This window comes from Carassius gibelio, chromosome B4 (genome assembly GCF_023724105.1).
Source record: "Carassius gibelio isolate Cgi1373 ecotype wild population from Czech Republic chromosome B4, carGib1.2-hapl.c, whole genome shotgun sequence".
NCBI lineage: Eukaryota > Metazoa > Chordata > Actinopteri > Cypriniformes > Cyprinidae > Carassius > Carassius gibelio.
This window is the reverse complement of record NC_068399.1, coordinates 2,422,151-2,448,630: the sequence shown is the minus strand read 5'-3', so window position 1 is coordinate 2,448,630 and position 26,480 is coordinate 2,422,151. Positions and strand designations below refer to the sequence as shown.

General features: G+C 37.8%; 1 protein-coding gene across 5 annotated transcripts in view; it reads right to left on the bottom strand.

Moving 5' to 3' along the window:
- Positions 1 to 26,480, bottom strand: part of LOC127956069 (membrane-spanning 4-domains subfamily A member 4A) — a 149,398-nt gene that overhangs the window by 4,132 nt on the left and 118,786 nt on the right. For all 5 annotated transcript variants that reach the window (XM_052553844.1, XM_052553843.1, XM_052553846.1 and 2 more), the window contains exons 2-6: positions 22,846 to 23,014; positions 20,255 to 20,365; positions 20,089 to 20,157; positions 13,983 to 14,120; positions 9,536 to 9,652 (exon numbers count right to left, since the gene is read on the bottom strand). In XM_052553844.1, coding sequence (XP_052409804.1) covers positions 9,536 to 9,652; positions 13,983 to 14,120; positions 20,089 to 20,157; positions 20,255 to 20,365; positions 22,846 to 22,989 — 579 coding nt within the window. In that variant the 5' untranslated portion in view covers positions 22,990 to 23,014. The remainder of the gene's footprint in view (positions 1 to 9,535; positions 9,653 to 13,982; positions 14,121 to 20,088; positions 20,158 to 20,254; positions 20,366 to 22,845; positions 23,015 to 26,480) is intronic.

Sequence of the window (26,480 nt, the reverse complement as noted above, 5' to 3'; positions counted from 1 at the left end):
GATATTTAGTTAAAATGAGTGCTGTCTGTCACTGTCTTTAATCAGTTCTGTGAATTACTGTATGGTCATTCTTTATAAAATAGCAACGTTTTTAAAATACGGTACTGTGCAAAAGTCTTATGGAAAAGAAAAAATTGTATTTTCACCCCAAAAAAAGGGTTTTAAGCCAGTTATTTATATCCTTTGCTGTATTGTGTCCGTAGGAAATATCAGTTTGCCATTAATTTTAATAATAATCTAGTGCGATTTTGAATGAACAAGCAGTTTGACAACGGCAAAATGAATGTTTGGAAATGTAAACTGATATTTTCTACTGACACACTACAGCAAAATATATAAATAGCCCAACACCATTCTTTTAAGTGAAAATACTAACGTGCCTAAGACTTTTTCACAATAGCTAGTGTATGTATAAAGTACTTATGAATAAGTTTAATTAAAGTATGTGTTCGTTCATATGTGTTAAGGGCTAGATTGTCGCTGGAGGAAACGGCTGTGGTGTGATGAGTGGTGACAAGCGAAAACTTTACAGTAGATGAGAAAGCGACTGCTTCTTCGTGACCTTTTGTAAACTGTATTTATGACAAAGAACTGCACAGATACGGATATTCTAACAATCTATCGATAAACACACACCTTGTGTCCTCTGTCTCTGTTTGAGCTCACGCTGCTGCGCCGCGGTCTGTGGATTGAAGAGCGCGCTGAAAGACGGGAGGAGACCGGTCTGACGCCGGTTTCATATGAACTTTAAGGGGAGAAATATATTTTTTGATGAACCCAAAACTGGCTACTCCTTGCTGGAGTGTGAGGTGATTTGTGTCATGTGCAGGTGCGATGGATCGCGTACAGACCAATAGGGTGTCGGAATGGTATCTGTTTATACTTCTCATCCAACCACAATCAAATTCACTCCATCCGGGTGGCGCGATTTATCTGGATAAGTTTTTTTTTTTTTTTTTTTTTGAATGATGACAAGCCGGAATGAAAACAAGCCCAAATTAAATGAATAAAGCAGTAACGAGGCTATTTTTAAAATGTAAGGAGTAGAAAGTACAGATACTTGCGTGAAAATGTAAGGAGTAAAAGTAAAAAGTCGGCTGAAAAATAATTACTCAAGTAAAGTATAGATACCCAAAATTTCTACTTAAGTACAGTAACGAAGTATTTGTACTTCGTTACTTGACACCTCTGCAAACACCTAAACATAATGATGAAATCTGAGATGAAATGTCACATCCAAAGCATTATTCAGATGGTAATTGTTTCTCAGGGGGATGTTAGTGATTTTCACCATTTACAGGGGGTAGTCGGTGATTTAATTGCCATCCAAATCCAGGATGTCAGTATTTTTCTCACACCACCCCTGTAAAAATCCCGCCCGAATTACCTAGTCTACTGTTGTTTGACAAACAGCAAGGTTGTGTGGTAATTTAATTGCCGTCCGAATCCACATCTCTAGTTTACAAGAAGAAATCGATTCGACATTCAGTGCTTAACCCCTTTTTGAGCACACTTGAACACCATAAGGTACGTTAACTGTTGTACTTTGGTGTAATTTGCATACATATTTATTTCCTAAATGCTGGAAAGTATTTAAAAGAACAATCCTTCATAACTGCTCACAGCAACTGGGAGCAGAAAGAGAAGAAAAGCACCCATTTAAAATGGGTCTTTATTATGACGGCAGCAGGTTTGCAATACAGTTTTAAAATGTGTATTATTAACAGATATATAGCCTATATAACGATATCATGTATAATTATATACAACTATAGCATGTCTTTTTCAACAGGAGATTTAAATAATCAAATAATAATACATAATGTTTGAAGGGGACACAAATAATACAGCCAAAATTGTACTTGTGAGGAAAGATATGAGCAGATAGCATGGAGACCATGTTTAAATATGAGTTTGGCTCATAGGTTCACCATGCAGTCATATTATAATTACTGAATTATTTTGCGTCCTCCACATAGTATTTTAGGTTTTGTCTGGGACCAAGGATGTCTCTTATTTAGATATTCAACCAGAGCAAGCCCGCCACTTAACATCATTTTGAGCAAAACCCAACACATCAGTAGTTCAATTTTAGCCTAATATCTGTTCATGCATGTGTTAGTTGTAGTGAGTGACAAGCTACGGTATTAACCTTACATGCTCATAGAAAAACATATCGGATCATCATAATTTTTTGTAATGACTAATTTATTATGCATTTATTTTATTATGTATTTTAGCGTCGTCTGTATTAAAGAGACTTGATAGCCTAATTTACTTACACATAACTACTTAAGAACTTTGCTCTCTCGTATTGGACTTGTGTGTTTCAGTGAGGTAAAGGGAGAAAGCAGGCAGTGGACCAAACCATTGTGAGGCAAGGGAGGGGGGACTCAAATTATATCTTAACTTAAAGGTGCTGTAGGGAACTTTTGTATTTTACATATTTGTTAAACCTGTCATTATGTCCTGACAGTAGAATATGAGACAGATAATCTGTGAAAAAATCAAGCTCCTCTGGCTCCTCCCAGTGGTCCTGTTGCCATTTGCAGTTACAGACCACTCCCGGTAAGAAACAACCAATCAGAGCCGCGGTCCTTAACTTTGTTTGTGTTCAAAATGTAGAAAAATGTATATAATAAGCGAGTACACCATGAATCCATTTTCCAAACCGTGTTTTTAGCTTGTCCTGAATCACTAGGGTGCACCTATAATAAGTGTTTATATTCTGACTATTTTAGATTGCTTCGGGGGTACCGCGGCGGAGTAACCCAGTACCTTTGTGATTCTTCATAGACATAAACAGTGAGAAGTAGTTCCGGCTACGATGTTCTTCCGCAAGACGCGAGCAGTTCTGTTTATTAACCACTAGAGCGTCAAAACCCAGCCGGCACATGACCGACCTTCAACGTTGAAATATGGTTGAAATAAGGTCAGTTGTGGTTTCAACGTTGAAACAACGTTGATTCAACGTTTAAAGATGAACTGTTGAAAAACTTCCAGCACATGACCAACTTTCAACATTGAAATATGGCTGAAATAAGGTCAGTTGTTTTAATGAAACAACGTTAAAAATGTTTAATGCTAAATGGTAGAAAAAGGTTAACAAGCTTTTAAATTATTTATATTAAATTATTTTAATTAATTAATTATTTTAATAGCATTTTAAAATATTTTAGTCATGATACCTATTCTAAAATCTAAAGGTATATGTTAAATATTATCATCATTAACAACAATAAAACTATACATTTCGCTGCTTTATCACACTGAAACAACTCCCATTGTTAGTTTTATTTTATTACTTCTATCATGATTGGTTAATCTGGCTGTCATTCAGGAAACTGGACAATGAATCGGTTCGCGCCTTTCTACATTTAAAAATATGACCGTTATTGTCGTCTTTCTGTGAGTGAGGCGGCTAACTGTGAGCTGCTGCTCGCTATAACTGACTGCTCTATCGGTCCCGAATTATTTCATATTTGCCTGTACATTTTTTATTTATTTTGAGCGAATTTGAGTCGTGACATGTCAATGGAGAACAAAAACTGTGAACACAAGAAGGGTCAGGTGTTCTGCGAGGTCCTGAAAACATCCTGGCAAAATGAGGTAAGAAAATCGCTAACGTTATCTTTATTATCTTTTGAAAATAGTAAAGTATTACCAGAGTTTACAAATGGGTAGTTTAAAGGACATGTAACCTGCAGATAAATAAATACCCGTGTGTCTATTTTTGCATTGCTTTATCACAGCTGATCAAGTTAGGTGCTCACCTAATGTGTTGCTGGTAAGAGAGATTTAGAGATGGTTTAGAGATTTTCCCATATTTTCCTGATATGTATCCCATGCATTAGGTGTGTTATATATGTTTGTATTCTTATAATAGTTTCAAAGTGTTTTCTGAAACATATAAGTGCAAATTTCGGTATTTAAATAATATAATTTTAATGAATTAATGAAAATGAATAAATAAATAAAAGGATTGTTTAAAGCCATGGTTCTCAAAGTGTCAGGCCCCCTCTAGTTATGCAGGTGAATCACTAAATTAAACTAATTAATGTTAATACATTTTAACTTAATCTTTTAGTAAGTTTTTTTTTTTTTGCACATTTAAGTATGTTACAGTTAAAGTAGCTACAGTACAGTTTTGTAACTTTTGTTACATAATTACATTTAAAATTATATTTTAATTTAAACTTTTTTTATTTACCTGTGTATGTAAGCACAGTTGTAGTGTTAATGTTCAAACATGGTAAAGTGTCTGACAACAATAAATATTCTTATTAGAATAAAACTGCCTCAATTTTTAACTGTAGACCTGTAGCTGAATAGTTTGGTCTACTACGCTGCTGAAATGTAATGTTGGTCATTATGGTGCAACTTAATATTTAATAACAAATATTTTCTGAAGTGGTACTTGGTATAAAAAGTTTGAGAACCAGTGGTTTAAAGAAATGGTATAATATGAAATCCTGCTTTTTAAGAACTTTTCAGTAAACCATTTCTTCTTTCCCCTTGTAGAGTCATCAAGGATCCAGCTTGTTCTTGAAACATTGGTAAGAAATTGTTCTTCTGCTACATTGCACTGTCACTTCTGCTAGAGATGCTTTGACCTTTTGTGATAGGTTTTGATTGTACTTAGTTTATTAAAAATTTACTGAATTAGATTTTATTTGTTTTACTACACTGTATTACTAGTGTTTTGATTAAAACAGTGTAACTGGTGTAACAGTGTAACATTAAATAAGTGTTTAATGAATAGTGTTGTCCACTTTGTTTCCAACCTCACTGTTACTGAACTGTAAAGTGAAAATATTGTGTGATTTATTTTGCATTCAGTTTTCAGTTAAATATATTTCACAATATCAAAGTTATTGTGAAACATTGTAGACATACCTAAACTCACTGGTTAAATCTTATGTTCCCTCCAGAAGTTTGCGCTCTGCAAGTGAACGACGCCTTGTGGTGCCATCCCAAAGAAGTTCACAATCACTCTCACGGACCTTTTCCTGGACTGTGGCCAGCTGGTGGAATCACCTCCCAATCTCAATCCGAACTGCTGAGTCTTTACTCATTTTCAAGAAACATTTTAAGACTCATCTTTTTCACCGGAACTTAACCAACTAATGCTAGCACTTTTCCTTCTTTTCTTGTCTTTCATATTAAAAAAAAAAAAAAAAACCTGGCTATGCGTTCTATACTAGACGAATTGAGACTTGTCATGGCACTTGTATACTGTTGTTGTTCGCTTGTACACCTGACTGCTTCTGTTCTTCTCATTTGTAAGTCGCTTTGGATAAAAGCGTCTGTTAAATGATTAAATGTAAATGCTTATACAGGACGGTACAGAAAGTGCACAAGTGGAAGAGAGTGGAGGGGACGGCGTCAGAAAGGACCTAGCGCTGGGACACTTTCAAGGATCACCCGAAGCACAACCACACTGTATACACTAAGGCTGCTGGTTCTAACATTTTAGAGTCCCCTGCGATAGAAATCTCATTCTGCATTCCCCACGGTAAAGAAGACACAGTCCGGGGGGGTTCCCATTAGAAATCAACTGGTTGAAGGTTCCCTGCTCGTACTGTGCAACACATTTTCACGGCACAGATGTGCACAACTTGAAATGAGACACATTAATAAAACATGTTTTTGACAGAAACTGTAGTTTTCCACCAAAATAAAAAATACACTGGTTTCAGTCATAAAGGTACAAGGGTTTGTCTTGTAAGTGCTGAAAAAAATATGCATTTTTGTGCCGAATTATTTTACAAAAACCTTTAAATATTATTGTATTTGGATTGTTCTACTACATGTTTTTATCATTACCTCCATGCATACTCTGCATAATAAAGTGTGGGATTATTTTCATCTGTTTTATACAGTATGTTTCCAAAATTTAACTGCTGTTTGACAATTTTGAGCATGTGGTAGTTTATTGAAGTTGTTTGTAAAGCCATTGCTGCCAGTCATTAGATTTTTAGCCTTGCATGTACATTGTTGATCTAAATGCCAACTAGGATCTAGGTGTATTTATATACGAGGTACGACGGGGAAACAACGTCGTGTTATCAACGCTGATTAACTTTTCAAAATCAACACCTCATTCAGCTTTCATCCCAGGGCTGCAGCACGACCCTAATTCACCCATAATGCAGGTAAGACGGTGAAACAGCGTCGCGATTTCAACGGTGAATCCACGTCGTGATTTCAACGTTGATCCAATTTGCAAAATCGAAAGGTTATTCAACGTTGATTCAACGTCGGGATTTCAACAGTGAATCAGCGTTGTGATTTCAACCGTACATCAACGTCACGATTTCAACGGTGAATCAACGTCGTGATTTCAACGTTGATCCAATTTGCAAAATCGAAAGGTTTTTCAACGTTGATTCAACCATGGTACCTGACGTTGTTTCAACGTTGAATCAACGTTGAAATGCCGGCTGGGAAGTTACCGACTGCAGCTTTAAAACGCTTTTTTGCTTTTATAATGTTTTACTACTTACACAATTATTTTAAGTATATGTTCATTATATTATTTACAATACAGAGAGACGCATGTAATTATATTTTTAGGGGGCATCCTCGAGATCAAGGGCCAGTTGCACCAGGTAGACGTACAGACATTTTTCACATCTTTAAGTCCATTCATTTTGCAGCACACCTGCCATCCAATAATCACAATGAGTTTTGTGTGAGTTTTTACCTTAATCAGAAATAAATTATCAGCTTTAAAATTTTGCTTTCAATCTGTCAATTTTATCACAAAATACTCTAACATTACTTAACTATAAAAAAAATTTAGCCACAGAAAAGACGTCAGTAAAACACATGAACAATGTCACGTAAAGTCACATTTACCTCAGGAAAAACATTCATTGTACATAAACTTGATAGTCAGCTAGAAAAAATATCTCTAGAGAGAAGCATTGTATTACATTCATTATATTTTACTTAACCTGTCGCCTTCAGTTTTAATGTTTTCTTTATACATATTAAATATTATTACGGTCATGTTTACAGAGCTGAAAGGACAGCATGGAGGCTCTTTCATATCACAGCACAGTGATTGGATCATAAGAGTTCGTTCTCATGAATAATATTGAGAAAAGCTCGGAAATCTGATGAAGTAGATACATACTCTCCAGCCACGGTCGCTAATCACTGCTCCAGATTGGGCATGTAAGTTACTTTTTGTGATGTTGGTTCAACTGACATCAGAGATGCTCACAAGTCTCTGAGCTAGAGTCCAAGTCAAGTCTCAAGTCTCTGAGCTAGAGTCCAAGTCAAGTCTCAAGTCTCTGAGCTAGAGTCCAAGTCAAGTCTCAAGTCTCTGAGCTAGAGTCCAAGTCAAGTCTCAAGTCTCTTTATTATATTAAGTCTCTGGTTATAATAAATGTTGCATCACGTACAGCGACCCATCCAAGCTGCTTAGAACACTGCATAGCTATATATAAGGAATTCAAAGCATGTAATATGTTATTATGACAACTCTATTTATTAGCATACAATATCAACTTTGATTTTGGTATATAATCAGTGTAAACAGGCTATTGCAACATGACAAAAACACCAAGAATGCTTTACTTTTAAGTTAATATCTGTATTTTGCATTTATGGATTCAGTAATGGCCTTCTGTCTGTCCTGGCTGTATAGCTGCACACCTCTTGTCTGGCTTAAGAATGAACAAAGCTACACTGACTTATGTTATTCATACAATACCTATTCACAAATAAATATCAAAAACAAAGCCGGCTGCAATGAATTTCTGTGCAAAAAAGCTTTTACTACAAACACTTCAACACAAGAACATTGTTATCACACAAGAACATTTTGATAGAGAACCAAAAATATTTAAAGTAGATAAAATTAGAATAAATAAAATGGAAATGTCAACATACTATTACTACTGTAAACTTTGCAAATAGGAAATCAGCCCCTTCAAGTCAATGAACAATAACAAAGTGGGCAGCAATGAATATCTGTGCAAAACGTCATGGCTCCGCTCCTACCCAATGACAGAGGCACGCAGGTTTTTTTCCACTGGAGTACTCACGTGAAGGATGCGTGCACAACTAATAACTAATATCATCACGCTATAAAGGGTTGGCCTGCGCTGGGTGCGCCCCTCCCCCTATAACTGTTCTGTCTCGCGGAGGAGCTCATTTGTGTGCATCTGTATGAAACACGCGCTCTGAAACACGCATAGGAAAAAAGAGCGACAGAAAGAACGGCTCCCCTCCAGCCGTGACTCGGCTCCCATCGTTCATGTTTATGAGCCGTTCAAAAGAATCGGTTCGTTCGCGAACGTCACAACTCTAACAGCGAGCTCATCTGACGTTTACTAAAAATTAACATTGTTCACGAGTCCCGGAGCTCGAGTCCGAGTCGAGTCTGAAGTCTTTCGAGGACGAGTCTCAAGTCGAGTCTGAAGTCACTGTTTGTGCGACTTAAGTCGCACTCGAGTCCGAGTCTCAAACTCGAGTCCCCATCTCTGACTGACATACGGTTAAAATTCAAACTGCAGATCTGTGCACACTCTAACAGCTAAAACTGCCCACAACACATTGTGTGTTGGACAACGATTTGATAAGAACAACAAATATACATAAATAGTGTTAAAAACGACAAACATGGCAGAAATGTGGGACCGACAGAATAGTTAATCATCACAGATGAAAAATTTGTTATATACCAAATGCAACAACATTACAGACTATTTTATTGTTTTTTGAATTTGTGTTAATGGGTTAAATCTATGCATGTAAAACCATGTGGCATCAAAGTTAAAGTTTTATGCAGTATGTTTTTAGGGCAACTCGGTTCACAGTAAACACTGCTTCACGCAAACTCCATCTCTGAAAGTGCTGGAGGTTTAATGTTTGGGAACACGATGTGTGCTGAGTTCACTTACATAAATTCAAACATTTCTGTGGACAGGGCAATAAAACTCAATAATTTTACAAGTTAAGAACTTGTGGGTTTGAACATTTGAGATTAAAGAACTTTAATAAATATTTGTATTTGTTTGTTCTTGTAAAGCGTGAACTCAAGTTCCAACAGCTTTAAAAGTAATTACCGTATTTTCCGGACTATAAGTCACAGTTTTTTTCAAAGTTTGGCTGATTCTGCAACTTATAGTCAGGTGCGACTTATTTATCAAAATTAATTTGACATGAACCAGGAGAAATGAACTAAGAGAAAACATTACCATGTGCAGCCGCCAGAGGGTGCTCTATGCTGCTCAGTGCTGCTGTAGTCTACACTGAAGACATAGAGCGCCCTCTCGTGGCTCTAGACGGTAATGTTTTCTCTCGGTTCTTGGTTCTAATAAATGCGACTTATACTCCAAGTGCGACTTATATATGTTTTTTTCCTCATCATGACGTATTTTTGGACTGATGCGACTTATACTCAGGTGCGACTTATAGTCCGAAAAATACGGTATTTCCATTTTATATACATATCAGTTAAGTTAACACGCATACACAAATACAAAAAGTTTGGAAAGTCCTGATTTGGTTCATTACTCACCAGAGCAGGAGAACTGTAGGCACTGGCTTTACAGGCAAATGCTGACAGACAGATGGAGATGATAAACTCGAGCACAGCAAATAATATTAATACACCTCTGATTCCATAGAAGAGAGTCTGAGAGAAAAATCAAAATTAACAAATAATCCAAGATCATTTCTACCCAGCTAACAAAACAATATCTCCAGGACGTCCCCTAAATGGCCTCTGCGAACGTCCCCCGGACATCAGCGTGTAGGGTCTGCTTAACGTCGAGCGGACATTCACGAAGACATCCTCCGGTCATTCACGGGATGTTCACAGGACTTGCAGCGGCCATTCGGGACGTTTGAGCCTTTAAATCCTCTAAATGTCATTTTATTGTACTTTAAGGCTAATCAAAGACAACAGACAGGTTGAATGAAGCAAAATAAGTTTATTTTAATTGAACAATTGTACAGTTGCAGTGCTCTTTTCGTGTGTGTGTGTGTGTGTGTGTATGTGTGTGTGTTGGTGGGTGTGTGTCCATGCGTCTCTGGTTGTCAGCTGTGGTTAGTTGATGGCATTTCTTCCCATTGTCTTCTAACCTAAAACAAGAAAATGAACACATTTGGTAGTGTTATGATTTTATATGTCTAGGACTATTGTTTATACATTGACAAAAGATTTGTAAAGACTGTTGACAGTTTGGATTTAGACCAAGTGGTCCGAAATTTAGCGGACATATGCCTTTTTGCCGCATATAGGCAGAAATACAGTGTATTTTTACCATATGGAAATTAAATATTTAAGTTCAATATCTGCCAGTATTATATATGTTTAATAATTTCAGCTTCACAAGCTAACGTTAGCTTAGAAAGTGTTCACAAAGCCTAACCTCAGCAGCCGCGCGGGACAACTTCAGTAAAGGTTTAAAAAGGTAAACTTCATCTAATGTAAGCATTAGGAGATAAACAGTAGTTACGGTAGCTATAATGTCTAACAATATAAAATAATAAATACCGAAAACTCAAGGCAGTGTCTGAGGAAATCACTGGATGAACGTTAACTGTCATTAGCCTGAGCGTTGCCATTGATATATGCCAAGTCCTAAATGCAATAACTAAAATAATGTATTTCCTAAATAACTTTTCTTGTCTGCTTACTAACAGTTTATACCAGGGGCGGACTGGCCATCTGGAGCACTGAGACTTTTCCCGGTGGGCCGCGGGCCAAAGTGGGCCGGTGTTCTGTCGATTTGTCCTACGCTGTCAGATTTTCCTACTTCCAACTAAAACAGTGGGTAGTACAATTCGACAACGAAAAATGCTACTGTAAAGTTATGGTTTATTAATGTCTACACCTACCACAACCCTAATCATACCCTTACAGTAATGCAAATACAGTAATTATGTGTTATATTCACGGTTGTAACTAGAAGGGATAAAGCTACAGGAAATCAACAATAAATATTATTTTCTACCAATTAGATTACGTTTTTATTAAAGTCTACACCTACCCCAACACTAAAACTACCCTTACAGTAATGCAGATACATTAAATAATGTTTAGCATGAGAAAAACTGTTTTGTTTGCATGAGTGTTTTGCCCTCCCTCCTTGTTAAGTTTGGTCTACTCCATTGTGTCTCTTGAAACACGCCCCCTTACATGTCATCTAATTAATTTACATAGAGAGAGAGGAGAGACAGATTTATCCGGGACAACAAATTTCTCTGAGCAGCAGGCCACTGTATACGTTGACTTAAAACATAACTGACTGTTTACGACAATACTTGCAGAGATTATTATTTTGAGATAATTTTGTGTGTATGTGTTCACTCAGAAGTTACGATACACAAAAGATGAATCAATTCTGTGTAAGCGCATTGTCTGAAATGCTGCTCTCAGAACTAGATTTTTTTGCTCCGAATGCGCACAAATTGTTTATTTGTTTAAGCTTGAATCCGCATTATTTAGCAACAAGTGCAAATGATCAACTACGACCCGTTTCACCACTTCAAGCGAGTGAAGAACGTGAATAAAGTTTGGAATTTTACATCACTGTTCAAGATACCCGTCGGACAGGGCGGTGATATATTTTGGAGCCCGACTGGAAAACATAATAGCCCCAGGACGTCAGGCTAGCGAATTTATGTGCCCTGCACCTCAGATCTATTTAGTTTGTGAACCATTGATTTCCACACTGGTTTTGTTCAACAAAATAAAAGATTATTTTAAAAGATTGACTCAAAAGAATCATCTGTGCACGAATTGGATCATGAACTTGTATTACCAAGTCAAAGCACATAAAGCTATCGTTTGATTTTTTTAATTTCTGTTTCATGCATGATTCGTATGGATCTGTTAACTGTGTGAGTTCTAGGATAATTTTTGTTTCGTGATGAGCATGTATCGCTAAATGAACAGCTGCTGCATGCAGGTTTTTTTTTTAAATGGAGGATCAGTTGCCCTATTGGTTAAAATCCCCAAACTGTTTATTTAAATATTAAATTAATAAATGACATCAAATCGCGGTGGGTTGCTGAATAAACACAAATAAGCACAAATAAACCATTTAATACGTAAATGAAAACAGTTAATTTATTCGTCTTACCTGTGTTATTTTCCACTTTCTATTCTTCATGTTTTCCTTGGCTGCATTCATCACTCTAGAACATCCTGGGATCTAACCTTATTTTCTTCATTCATGCATGAACCTAATTGAAGCTATATGTTCAATTATATTATTGAAAGGCATCATGATTTTGATGATTAAATGCTGAAAACAGACCCCTGATTTAATGACATTTTTCATTACAGAAGTTACTCCTATTTTCTTTTTTCCAAATGAAAATTATTAATTTAACATTAACTTTATTTTACAATGTATTCAAATCTTTATGGTAAAGAGAAATAATATCAATCTGCAAATCAAAAAAAAAAAAAATTTTTTTGCATTCTGTTATTACTTTTTTTTTATGATTTTGTTTTAGGCAATGAAACCCTTTAAAATCCAATATGAGTTTATATTTTAGTTTAATTCTGTCAACTCTCTTTGTCTGAGTCTGAGGTGTCAGGTCCAGTGTTGGGAAGGTTACTTTGGAAATGTTATAGGTTACTGATTAAGAATTACCTTATTTAAAATCTAATATGTAGTGTAACTGTTTCAGTGACTTTATTCAAGTAATATAACTTACATTTTATTTTTTTAAAATGTTAATTATATCAATTTAATTATTTTAAAGCAGGCAGAGTTAAAGTTACAGTGGTACTCAACACTGATTAATGTCAGACTTTCAGAATCCTTCACTTGAATTAGGATTATGATAATTTAATTGTTAATTACAACCACCTCAAAATAGGACTTTAGCATCTCTTTTTACTTTGCAATCTTTCTGAGGTTAAATACATATTTAAAATCATAAGATATAGTTTAATATCTATAATACTGTTTTTGGAATCAAATTTTTTGCATAGCTATGACAGGAAACAGTGGTATCTAACAATGCCTTGGAATAAAGGCAGTTAATCTTAAAAAAAAAAAAAAAACATATATAAACCAAAATAGCAAATAAAACTGTTATGGAATAAACATGTCATAATCTGTGTCTTCAACTCCAGAAACATTGGTGTCTCATATTTTAAATATGTATATGTGTGAATATATTCAGAAGTAACTCCCTTTGTGAACATTTTAAAGTAACTAATTTAATAACACTTTTTTTCTCAGTAACTGTAACAGATTACAGTTACATAAATTTTGCTATTAAATTATGTAATTTAGTTACATGTAACTAGTTACTGCCCAACACTGGTCAGGTCTGATGATAAGGGATAACGGACTGGATTGTTCAAGTGTTCAAGAATGGAAATGGCAGATGAGGGACGAAACTGGGACGTTCGCACACTGGCTCGGACAAATGTCCTCTGAACGTCCAAAAGAGGACCAAACACGGATGTCCTCTGAATGTCCGCCAGCAAACGTTATAAATCGGACATACTGCAGACCTAAGCGGATGTTCGGAACGTCCGGGGGACGTCCCCTGTTTGCAGGGTACTCACACTTGTACAACCAAAGCTCAGCAATCATTTAAAGAATCTACCATCATTTAAATAATTTTGTGTCTGAAAGGGAAACTCTTACAAATGCATGCATGCAGGAACATTAGCCCTGAAATAACTGCCCTTTAGTAAATGTTGACAGAAGTTTTTAACACCAAATGAGGGTTTGCACTGGCACAAGCTGTTAGTAAATCTGGCCCTGATATGTCAAACTAGACTGAGTTTACAATTAACGTATAATTTCAATGACTTCTTTTACTATAAATGATCTATAAACTACTTTTGAAATGCTTGATAAAAACAGTGAACAGAAGAGTGCAGATAAAGGCTTGTGTACTGACCAGACACTAATCTTACTGTGAATATTAAATATTTCCATTTTGACACAATTTGATGTTAATTGTGAATATGAAAGTTGATAACATACCTTATACATTGCCCCTGAAGGACAGAAAGAATCACTGCAGTAATAGTATCGCCTTATAAGAAAATCTAGTGAAAGTAAAATAATGGCAATGCCTGCGGTTATCGTACTGAAAATGTTCATTCCCAGTGAAGCATTCACCTATAGGCAGAAAAAGCACACAAAACAGATTAAAAAATTAGCAAGAACTTTAAAACATTGTGTTAGCATTTTAATGTACATAGATCAAAGACGAAATGTGTTTCAAGCACTAAAAACATAAAATTGTAATACAGCTTTAAATTTAGTTTCTCTCCCCATACATTAGTATGTGTCCTCTTTAACTTTATATTTTGCTAAACAAAAAATAATGACTATCATGCATTTTATAGTACAATTTACAGAAGACACCCACTAAAATGTCATTCAGTTTAACAATATTCTGAACCATATTTTAAACATCAATAATTTGATGACATTATAAGAGACAATATTTAAGCATCATAGTGCATGCCTCATACCAATTAACTTTAATTTAAAGTATAAATAAATCTTTATACTTTGCTAATATCCTTCAAACCACTAGGTTTTACCCATTTGTCAGCAAGAAGTTTTTGTAGGGAAGTGAATGTCTAGGTTTTACCCATTTGTCAGCAAGAAGTTTTTGTAGGGAAGTGAATGTCATTTAAAATATAATAAACTTTAGTATGATCACATATTCTTTTTAGTAATTTAATCAGTAAAGGTCAGGACAAGTATTGTTTAATTTTTACATAAATATATATGTTATGCTGAATGCTGGATGACCATAGTTTGTTATTCTGAATGACGGTTTGCCAAAAATAGAGATAATAGTGCCATTGCTCCTGCAGCACCACACAGTCTTTAGGGTGCCATCTGATGATGTCACAGACTGCTGCATGACTATCAGTTTTTATATCATTTCAGAATGGCTTCTTGTTCCTGTTACACTGAACGACCTCTGGCAAACTGCATTTTCGGCACAAAAGTGTCCTGGTAATTTCATAACTTTAAAAGTATAGTGTTACTGTAGCTCAAGCGGTAGAGCATTGTGTTAACAAGCACAAGGTTGGGGGTTCACTTCCCCGGGAACACATGATAGGTAAAAATTGATAGCCTGAATGCTCTGTAAGTCGCTTTTGATAAAAGCGTCTGCTAAATGAATACATTTAATTTAATTTAATTTAAAAAAACAATAAGACATAGTCCATTTGATATAACGCAGCCAACACTTATTTGTAAATGCCAAGACAACAGATGTATTTTCTAACTTGGAATTTAACGTTTATTTCAAGATGTAATGGTTAAATCAAAGTCCAGACCATTACACTGAATGACAATTTTTCACTTTGGAACACCACATAGAAAAGTAATAAAACATAAAAAAAAAAAAGTGTGATAAAACTGCAGTTTTGACACATCTTGACGTTATTAGTTAGAAATTTGATTGGCTGGTAGTGGCCATGTTTTGATATAATTATTTTCATGTGAAGATTCATATTCATTTTCAACTTTGCCAATCCTACATTTACAGTGTTGACTGTTGAGCCTCCTACGGGTGGAACTTTGATGCAATTTGGCATGAATTCTCAAAATATTCGGAGTATATACCAGCCAATATTGGTGCTTACTCCGCCTTCACTGCCCTTGATGGTGGAGTGGCCAAGGGATATGCTGGGATTCCCCCAGTGGAGTGCTCTGTTGTGATGCAACTGTGTCCTCAGAGCACCTCTGCTCGCTCTCCAGGCGATGGAGGTTACTGCACGCTCCTTGGGTCAGGTGATGTCCACCTTGGTGGTCCAGGAGCGCCACCTATGGCTAAACCTGATCAGGCTTGGCTACACGATTCAGTTCGCCCAGGTGAGCAAGGATGCTCCTTTCATGCATGCAGAGTTTGCGACCCTGCTGGCAAAGGGCACGATAGACCTGTCCCTCCAGCCGACATGAAGTCCGGCTTTTCAGCCCTTACTTCATAGTACCCAAGAAAACAGGTGGGTTATGGCCAATCCTGGACTTGCGTGCCTTGAACCGAGCTCTTCACAGACTTCCGTTCAAGATGCTAACGCCCAAGCGCATTTTTGAATGCATTCGTCTATTGGATTGGTTTGCAGCAATCAACCTGAAGGTAGCATACTTTCATGTCTCCATTCTTCCTTGACACAGAACGTTACTTCGGTTTGCTTTCGAGCTAAAGGCATCAGTACAGATTTGCAGTTATACCGCTTGAGTTGCTCCATATGAATCCTCTTCAGCACTGGCTTCACGAATCTGAGTCCCAAGATGGGCATGGAAACAGGGCACACTCCAAATGACATTCTGGCCTGCCTCCAAACCTTCACCTCGTGGTTGGACCACTCATTTCTACGGGCTGGCGTTCCCCTAGAACCAGTGTCCAGACATGTTGTGTCAACAGATGCCTCTGCCACGGGCTGGGGTGCAAGGTGTAACGGGCATGTTGCGTATGGTGTCTGGCAAGAAAATTCCCAGTGCTAGTTGTTTTACTCCCTGACCGAGGGCACCCTTGGCACAGACGCTCTGGCACACAGCTAACTGCTGGGCCTGCGCAAGTATGCGTTTCCCCCAGTGAGCCTTCTTGCACCAAAATTATGCAAGATCACGGAGGACGAGAAGCAGGTTCTCATGGTTGTGCCATTTTGCCCTTGCCGGACCTGGTTCCCCAAACTTGTACTCCTCGCAACAGCCCTTCCCTGGCCAATTCCTCTGAGGAAAGACCTTCTTTCTCAGAAAGGGGGCACCCTTTGGCACCGGTGTCCCAATCTTTGGAACCTACATTTGTGGGTTCTGGACGGGACACGGAAGGTTTAGGTACCTTGCCACCTCAGTTGGTAGCTACCATCACATCGGCTAGAGTCTTGACTACCAGACCTGCCTATAGTTTGAAGTGGAACCTCTTTGTTACCTGGTGTTCTTCACGTCGTGAAGACCCCTGGAGATGTCCGATCCGGTTGGTGCTTTCCTTTCTTCAGGAAGGGCTGGAACGAAGGCTTTCTCCTTCCACCCTGAAGGTCTATGTGGCTGCCATTTCGGGTCACCATGACCCTGTTGATAGTAAGTCTCTTGGGAAGCAGTCTGGTCATCAGGTTCCTGAAAGGGACCAGGAGGCTCAATCAGCATAGCCCTCATCAAGTTCCCTCTTGGGACATCGCAGTTGTTCTATCGGCACTGTAGAGGGTTCCCTTCGAACCCTTGCTCTCAGTAGAGCTAAAGTTTTTATCATTGAAGACTGCTCTTGATGGCTTTGGCTTTGGTTAAGAGGGTCGGGGAACTGCAGGCATTTTCAGTTTACGAAGCCTGTCTGGAATTCAGGCCGGCCAATTCAAAGTTTCCACCACTCCTTTTAGAGATAAGGTGGTGAACTTGCAAGCGCTGCCCCCGGAGGAGGCAGACCCAGCCCTGGCTCTGTCCAGTACGTGTGCTCCACACTTATGTAGACAGAGCTCAGTCTATCAGGACCTCAGACCAGCTCTTTGTTACGGAGCCCAGCAGAAGGGAAAGGCTGCCCCCAAGCAGAGGTTATCCCACTGGATTGTGGATGCTGTTATCCTAGCTTATCAGGCTCAAGAACTGCCATGCCCCTAGGGGTGAGAGCTCACTCAACTAGGAGTGTAGCCTCCTCCTGGGCGCTGGCCCATGGTGCCTTGCTAACAGACATCTGTAAAGCTGCGGGCTTGGTGACTCCTAACACATTAGCAAGATTTTATAATCTCCGTGTAGAGCCTATGTCCTCCCGGGTACTCGCCCCTTCGGACCAGTAAATGCCTGCTCGGTGTCAATCTGTTTGCTGCGCCATTCCAATCCATGGACTGGATGCATGCACGATTTCCCCTTAGGTGAGTTCCTCATTTCAGAACCCTGGGTTTCTCCCGCACTTTTGATGTCCAGCACTTGCATTCATGCCTTATTGGACAGCCCTGTGTGGGATTAGGTGCCTCCATGTGTTGTGATTCCCCTTTTTTGGGCAATCCCACGTGTGTATTTCCACATTAAGTCTCTTCGTAGCATGTATCTTTCAGCCGGGTCACTAGGCTCGGCTCCTCAGTGAAGACTTGGATGCGAGTTGCTTGCAGTGCTCCTTATATACCCGCACACCGGTGCGGAGCTCGCGAAGCAAATCCCGCAGACCATTGGCTCGTTTTGTTACCACTCAAAGGTGATTGGGCTCTCGGGCGACGTAACGTCCCCCCTTTCTGACGTAACGTCTCCGTTCCCTCCTTAAGGGAATGAGGGTTACATATGTAATCTAAACGTTCCCTCCTGTGACCTAGTGTCTCCCTCGTGTTGAATGTGTTCTTTGATTTCAGGTGTTCCCTTTTTAATTTCCATGGTTTTTAATTAATTACTCCACCTGTTTCAGTTCTTACTGATTACTTTCCCTGTGTTTATTAGCCCTGTGTTTTCCTGAGTCTAGCATCTAGTTTTAACCATCAATCCCTGTGTGTTACATGCATGTTCCCCATGTATTTGTAAATAAAGTCTGATTGTTCTGGATTCACCCACGTCTCCTCACAGTAGGTGCACCATGACAAAAGACTAGACCTACAAAAGTATGCGGCACCCTTTCTCCCCGTTTTGAAAGTGTTTTTTTTCCCTGCTATCTCCACATGACCATGGAAGTAGCCACTCTGTTCTCTGCCCTAGCCCACAGAGATCTCCCTTTCGTTGAGTATGCCCGGGAATTCTGTGGCTCACCGAGGTGACACCGTTGGACGATGCCACCATCAACTCGCTGTTCCGGATTGGGGGGAAATTACTACCGTCCCGTTCACCTCCCAGACATCACAGGGCTAAGTTGAAGGGAAGGGATCCTCCGGTGTCTGGAGAGCATCTGGCCCTAATCTAGAACCAGCCCGCCGGGCGCTCTTATATCACGTCCGCCTGTTGCTTCAAAGCCAAGCCCATCGGCCACCCTACTCTCAGGCCCGTCGTCCGCTCCAATGTCAGCTCCAGTCCCTGAGCCTGCTCCAGTGTAGGGATGTGCTGGTATCAAATTTTCATGTTGTGATTAATTGCGAATACTATTGAAATGTAGGTTAATAAAAAAAAAGTGTTGTCATAATACAGTATAACAGGTCTACGAGGAACACTATTTCTGTATCCACTATTTTTTTTAAATTGGGCTCAAACTGTCACAGTGTCTGGGTTGTGTTCCCTGGGTTTCCACTATATGTCCTCCTTTCCCACGGTGTCTGTCACTTCATGAACTGTCTGTTCCCTTATTTGGTCACCTTCCTCCTTGTTGGGGTTAATTCATTATTCCCCACCTGTCTCCAGTTCCCTCATTACCTTCTGTGTATTTATACCCGGTCTGTCTGAGTATGAGTCACGGAGTCCTTGTCTTATGTTTAATGCTATTCCGTAGTCTTGCTCTTGCCATGTGTTCTTGTCTGTTTTCATGTTTATTGGATACTCTGGTTTTGACCCTGCCTGGACTGTTTACCCCTTTGGATTACCCCTTAATAAATATCATACCCGCACTTGGATCTCTCTGTGTATTCCTGTATCACCGATCGTGACACAACCAGTTGAGTTTTACCGTTTTCTAATCCATTCAGCTGATCTTCGGGTCTGGCAGTAGCACTTTTTGCTTAGCTTAGCATTGATCATTGAATCTGATTAGACCATTGGCATCTTGCTCAAAAATGACCAAAGAGTTTTGATATTTTTCCTTTATAAAACTTGACTCTTCTGTAGTTACATTGTGTACTAAGACTGACGGAAAATGAAAAGTTGTGATTTTTCTATGGCTCAAATTTCTAGGAACTACATTCTCATTCGGGCGTAATAATCAAGGAATTTTGCTGCCATACATGCCATACTGGGGACTATTTTCAGGTGCTGCATAATATAATTGCGCCTGCTGTACTCATGGTACGGCATGTACGGCAGCAAAGGCCTCCAGAGTGCTCATTAATTGTGGGTGTTGCATTCAGGATGTGAAGATCAAACTGTGAATTATGGTCATTGATACACAAAAGACGAGAATAAATCAGTATAAACCAGTCTAGGAAAACAGTAAAAACACAACAGAACACTATTTCTGTACTTCCAGCTTGTGCTTAGACCCCAAAAATAAGGGTTGTGTACATACCAAACAAAATCTGGAGGGAGAATTAATTTTGTTTTCTGCAGCAATGCAGAGTGAGCCTGCGGTAATGTACTGAGAAGAGAGATTAAGGACAAAATTGAGGCTTGCACTGGAATATTTAGCTTGTATTATAAAAGACAGAAAACGTAATTGTATCATTGATTCTTACGATGAGAGATCCCCAGAAAGGAATACCACTATAGACAAAGTCGGTTTCAGCATAAACTGTAGACACAATGCCAAACAGCGAAGTCATCACACCGATCATTATCTGGACCATCTGTGACAAAAAGAACGCAGAAAGTGTGAGTAGCATGACAGTCTTTCATAAAGCGGAACAATATAAAATATACAATATACAATATGGCTGCTGTAGTTATGGACTTAAGATTGCACTAGAAAAATATCCCCCAAAATATATTTTGCAAGTTTGGAATTAGCATTGTATGAATGTCATTGTATTTGCAGATGTGCAAGATTGGATTACTTTAAATTATTTATCTTCTCTGTGACTGATCCACTGTAAACTTTACTATTTAACTCTGTAATTGATTAACCTGATCTTATAATGGTGCCCTTCCTGCACTGCCACCAAGACAATGAGTCACATTCTTCAGTAAATATTGTGTATATTTTATTAAAGGAATATTTCACCCAAAAATGAACATTTGATGTTTATCTTTTCTGTAGCAGTCTGTCAGTCTTATAATTTAAGTGGATGGGAATCACTGCTTTGAGAGTCATAAAAAATACACAAATTAAACCCTGCAGCTTGTGATGATACACTGATGTGTGAAGACACAAAACGATCGGTCTGTGCAAGAAAATTAGTAGTATTTATATTGTTTTTTACCTCTGATTTTCACCTTAATGTCTGAACTGTTCTGAGCGTGTTCGCGTCCTCTTCTTCAACTGGTGCATGACGCATATAAGTCTGCGATCTGCAGTAAAGCAAGAAGACGCCTCATGCACAATGTATCATCATGAGCTGAAGGGTTTAATTTGGTTTTGTTTGTGCATATTTTCTGTCTCTCAAAGCCGTGATTCCCATCCACTTAAATTACAGGAATGACAGACTGCAACAGTTTGAGTTAAAAGTCTCTGTTTGTGTTCAACTGTAGAAACAAAGTCACGTACATCTTGGATGCCCTGGGGTTAAGCAGATTAACATCAAATTTTTGGGTGAACTATTCCTTAAATGTGTGCACCGCTCCTTGTTTAGAATTTATTCATAATGAAATACACAAATAAAAAATATGTATATGTGACCCTGGGCCACAAAACCAGTGTAAAAAATTTTGAAATTGAGATTTATAAATCACATGAAAGCTGAATAAATAAGCTTTACATTGATGTATGGTTTGTTAGAATGTGTCAATATTTGGCTGAGATATTACTATTTGAAAATATGGAATCTGACAGTACAAAAAAATCTAAATATTGAGAAAATCACCTTTAAAAATATCCAAATTAAGTTCTTAGCTATGTATGTTAATAATCAAAAATTAAGTTTTGATATATATACAGTAGGAAATCTACTTAATTATCTTCATGGAACATGATCTGTATTTAATATCCTAATGATTTTTGGTGTAAAAGAAAAATCGATAATTTTGACCCTTACAAAGTATTTTTGGCTATTGCTACAAATATAGTCCAGCGACTTGAGACTGGTTTTGTGGTCCAGGGGTCATGCTACAGAAAGTTTCTTATCTTAGGTCTTAACTTAAGATGTGATAGGTTAAATTAGGATTTTTCAGAAATACGTATTACAGAAGCAAATCTTAACTTGATTTGAGATTCTTATCCTATCTCACAAAACTGTCTTTTATCTCTAATTAAGAATCTTAAATTACATTATCAAGCTCGACAATCCACTCGCAGGTCTGTTACCAAGCAACCAACACTACGCTAGCTGCTGATGAGGTAAACAAATTAATAGAAGCTACTTCACTTTGAAAATTGCCTTTTGCAAAAAAAATGTAATGCATTAGTCACTTGCACTATACTACCGGTAAGGCTCCATGACGCTTTGTTGGTCTCTGTAATGCTGGTTGCAGTTCCTGTAACAACTGTAATAAGTTGCGTGGCAGTCTGTAGTTACTTATGAGTTTTTTGCCATCCAAATGTAACACATCTTCAGGGTACTCCAAGAGTCTTTCTACCAGTATATCTCTGTTCTTCATTTTCAAGTATTGTAGTCGCGACATTCCAAGGTATATTATCCCTGGATAACAACCAGTAATAGCTTATAATACGGGCTCATCTGGGTAACAGCAGTCGGTGCTGTACTCTTGCTTGAACTATTTTGTTTCTTGGTGGGAGCTTTGTGTTTGTTTAGCTAATAAAGTATTTAAACTCGATTCAAAATGGTGTACAATTGTTTAATTATGTCATCCTGATATCTCAGTACTCACTCTCGTTTCATACAAACCCAGCTGCTGCCATTTTGCTACGGTTGTTTTGTACGCAGTGATGGATTATATGAGAACTAACAAACTGGTAAGGTTTAAAAACATTTTCGTCTTAATTATTTTATTGCCTTAATTATTTTGTATTACTTTGCATTCAAATATTTCAACTCAAATCTATATTTTGCATCTAATTATTTACTTATGTGGCAAGTAATAAGTGTAATAAGTGGGATAATGTACATCCATCCCCCTCTTCGCATCGGGGCCCGATCACCCTGTCAGGGTTTATTCTGCGAGAACAACCAGCTGGATGTACATTATCCCTTACTTATGAGACATTTCTCACCCCAAGGGCTTTCGGTTCTCCTTTCAGAAATTTCTGAAGTCCTTGAAGAGGTGAAGCTCCCGTCGTCCCAGGTGCTGTTTGTGTTGCTGGTTGCAGCTGAATGATGAGTGTTGAAGAGTTCATGGGTATGACAGGTTGAGACATTCTGGTTTCTCAATCTCAAACTGACCTGTACAGAATCATAGTAAATCAAAACATGAACAATATTATTTTAAAATAGCTCATGTTTAATTTGATCTACATCATTTACTGTAAGGCAATTAACAGATGCTCTTTTCAAAGACATTTATAAATTACATTCATAAATACCATTTGATTTGGGGGAACCAATTTCCCCCTCTGGCTATTTTCCTGGTTGCATTCGCACCGGCAGCAGGAACTCTATAGCAGCCAATAACGATGTCTTTATTTGCTTCATTTACAAACATCAACAACCGGTGAATTAAGGACACCGTGATCAGAGCTGTTTTTGTTGTGTGTCATGGGTTTCGTGATAACGAAAATGGAATGTAAACGCACAATTTATGAGACAGAAAATGTTGTCCCTTAGCCCAACCTTTTGCTCTTTCAATGACAACTTGCAGTGTTACAGATAATCAAAGCTGAGAAAAAGAACACCGAAAGCCCCTGTTTTCCATGTTCATGGAGTAAATATGTTTACATGGTTACATATTATGTTTATATATATATATATATATATATATATATATATATATATATATATATATATATATACACTGCTCAAAAAAGTGTGTATATATATTCCTTTAATTTTTTTTGGCCATTGTGTGTGTGTGTGTATATATATATATATATATATATGTATATATGTATATGTATGTGTATGTATGTGTTTTTCCACGACTGTGTATTAAATGGTTTCCAATAGTCTATTCTCTTCACTTCACATCACAGCTTTTCTCTTGGTTGTACTGCTTCCAGTAGTGTATGTTTATATTAGAGCTTTTATCCAATCATATTTCAGCAATTGTCTTGCCAGGGTCAAAAAAATTCTGTCTAGGGCCTTCAGAATCAACAGTGTGGATCCGTATGTAGTTTAAAAACAATGACAATGAAACTGTTGCTTTAACCAATCAGATTTTGAGTTGGCAGCACCAGGGCCATCTAGCAGGCGTACGATAATGTCAGCATTTTCTCCTTCTTTGATTGGATGGTCAGAGAGTGCAATAGTCAGGGCAAGCAAACTGCATCACTGTAAACTAGGGCTGTCACTTTTAGTTTCGAAAATCGATTGCACAATCGATCGGACCAACCACAAAAAGTTTTGAAAATGAAAATAGGGAATCGATTTTAACCAAATATGTACACTATTCATTTAAAAAGAATTAAACAATTAAAAAAATAGATGTAACAAAACTCAAAAACAAGCAGAAAAAGAAAATAAAGAATTCCGAAAGTGCAGTTTGCATTGCGAAAGCTAGATATAAAATACCAGCAATTTTACGCGCCTACAAGACCCAGTGACGTTAAAGCGACCTCTCTGCGTTCACACCACATACGAATATAGCATCTGGCGCGAATGATTTCAATGTTAAGTCAATGTTAAGATGCGTTTATGCGTGTCTGGAGGTCTCGCGGAGCGGTAGACGCGAATTCGCCTCATTCACGCATCTAGTTACAGGAGATTCTGAGTTATGAAAAGGACCATTGCAAACTGACAGACCTTGTGCAGCTGTACCTGAGTGTCCCTGGGACATCAGTGCGGTCGGAGCACGTCTTCTCAACAGCTGGACACAGTAAATAAAAAATGCTCTGCTCTGGCCCCCGAAATGTTGTTCGACTTGTTTTCCTGTCCAATAAATTTGTAATGGTCCTAGCCTTTTGGTGCATTTCCTTATGCCTGCCCAGTGCCGCCTAGCCTAAATGTCGTTTACGTTCAGTAAAAAAACACACATGGCCTGTTCTCAAGTCCATTTAAAGTTTAATTTTTTTGAACAGTTGTTTGAAATGGATTAAATCATTATTTAAAATAATCTTGGAGATTGAATTGCCTAAATCATAAATGCAGCCGAGTTGAAGCCTGCAGTGATGTTTTTTTTTGTTATGGCAGCGGTCCACTCTGCATATACATTTTTTCGAGAATGTTGCACTCCTGTTGCTGTTCTGCACAAAACTTCATGCCAATAAATAAGAAATATTGCTGACTAGTGCTTTCCAGCGCTCTCTTTGCATTCGTCTGTTATTTGACTTTGAAAAAGGAAAGTTTTTTTTTTTGACATGGAAAATCATTTTATGATCGATTCAATGAACACTTATGTCTTAAAAATCGAAAATGGTTTTTTTCACAAAAGTGACAGCCCTACTGTAAACCATTTTTTATTTCAGTATTATTACTGTTTTCTTAGGTTTCTTGCTGTATACACTGTGTACAGTGTTATTTTAGATTTTCTGTGATTTGTGGAAAAATATTCACCTACTGTAAATCTAAATACAATGGTACTAAATGACAGAGAAAAATCATCACACACTTCCTCGGAACCGGCTCTGTGAAAGACTCGTAAAGATGAAAAACCATTAGAGTATGGTATGTTACGTTTCATTTTTGACTTTATTTTATTGCTGTATGTGTTGTAATCTGATGTTATCTGCACGATTTAAAGCTACGTTTAAGTTTGCATAGGAATATGTAAGGAGCGCTCAGTTTCAGTGTCAAGCTGTAGCTATTAACTGGTCTTTTCCTTGCGGCCACAGCGCAGACCGCCGGGAGGCTCATGAAGATGAGAGTCCTGGAGGTATGTTACATTGGCAGGCATACTTTTGTAATGAGTAATCCACTGAAGGCAAGCGTAGAAGAACCTCAATGCAGTTTATTTACAGAAATGATAATCCAAACATCCAAACAATAATCCCAACACTGAACAAAGACTTGACCAGATTTGACTTGGCATGAAACAGACAGGACTCACCGACAATAAGTACATAACGTCAATACAAGACAAGGCACAAAATACAAAAACATGAAAACTTATACAGACAATGATGGTCACATGACAAGAACAAACCAATGGAAACAAGACACATGACTAAGAAAACCAATCGGGACATGACACAAGGAACAAGAGGAACCAATCGTATGAAGACAAGAGGCCAAGGAAAGCATGACACAAACAATAACAAAATAAAAGACATGAAAACATGAACATGAAACAAAACAGACATTACAACGTTAAAACGTGTATACACCTTTCTTCGTAATCTTGTATGAATTATTTTAAATTATATCAACTTTAAAACACATGTAATCACCTTATTTGTTTTACACCAATTTTATTTGAAAGATATAAATACATTTGAGTTAATAAAGATGTGGAAGAACATCAGGATGATGTGCATTACGCAGGTGTGGCCACTGTTGTGTTAATTTGGTTTCTTGCTTTAGTTTTGGCATTCATTCTCACTACATGAAATAACTGTCTGTTATGCAATGCACTGTTATACTGCATTTCTCTATAATATTTATGGTTTCTATAACCGTGGTGTCAATATGAAGGTATTAATAGGTGGACATATACACACAAACACTCACACACACACACACACGTTTGTTTTTGTGTAAAGTGTGTTCATCCCATAGGCGTAATGGTCTTTATACTGTACAAACTGTATATTCTATC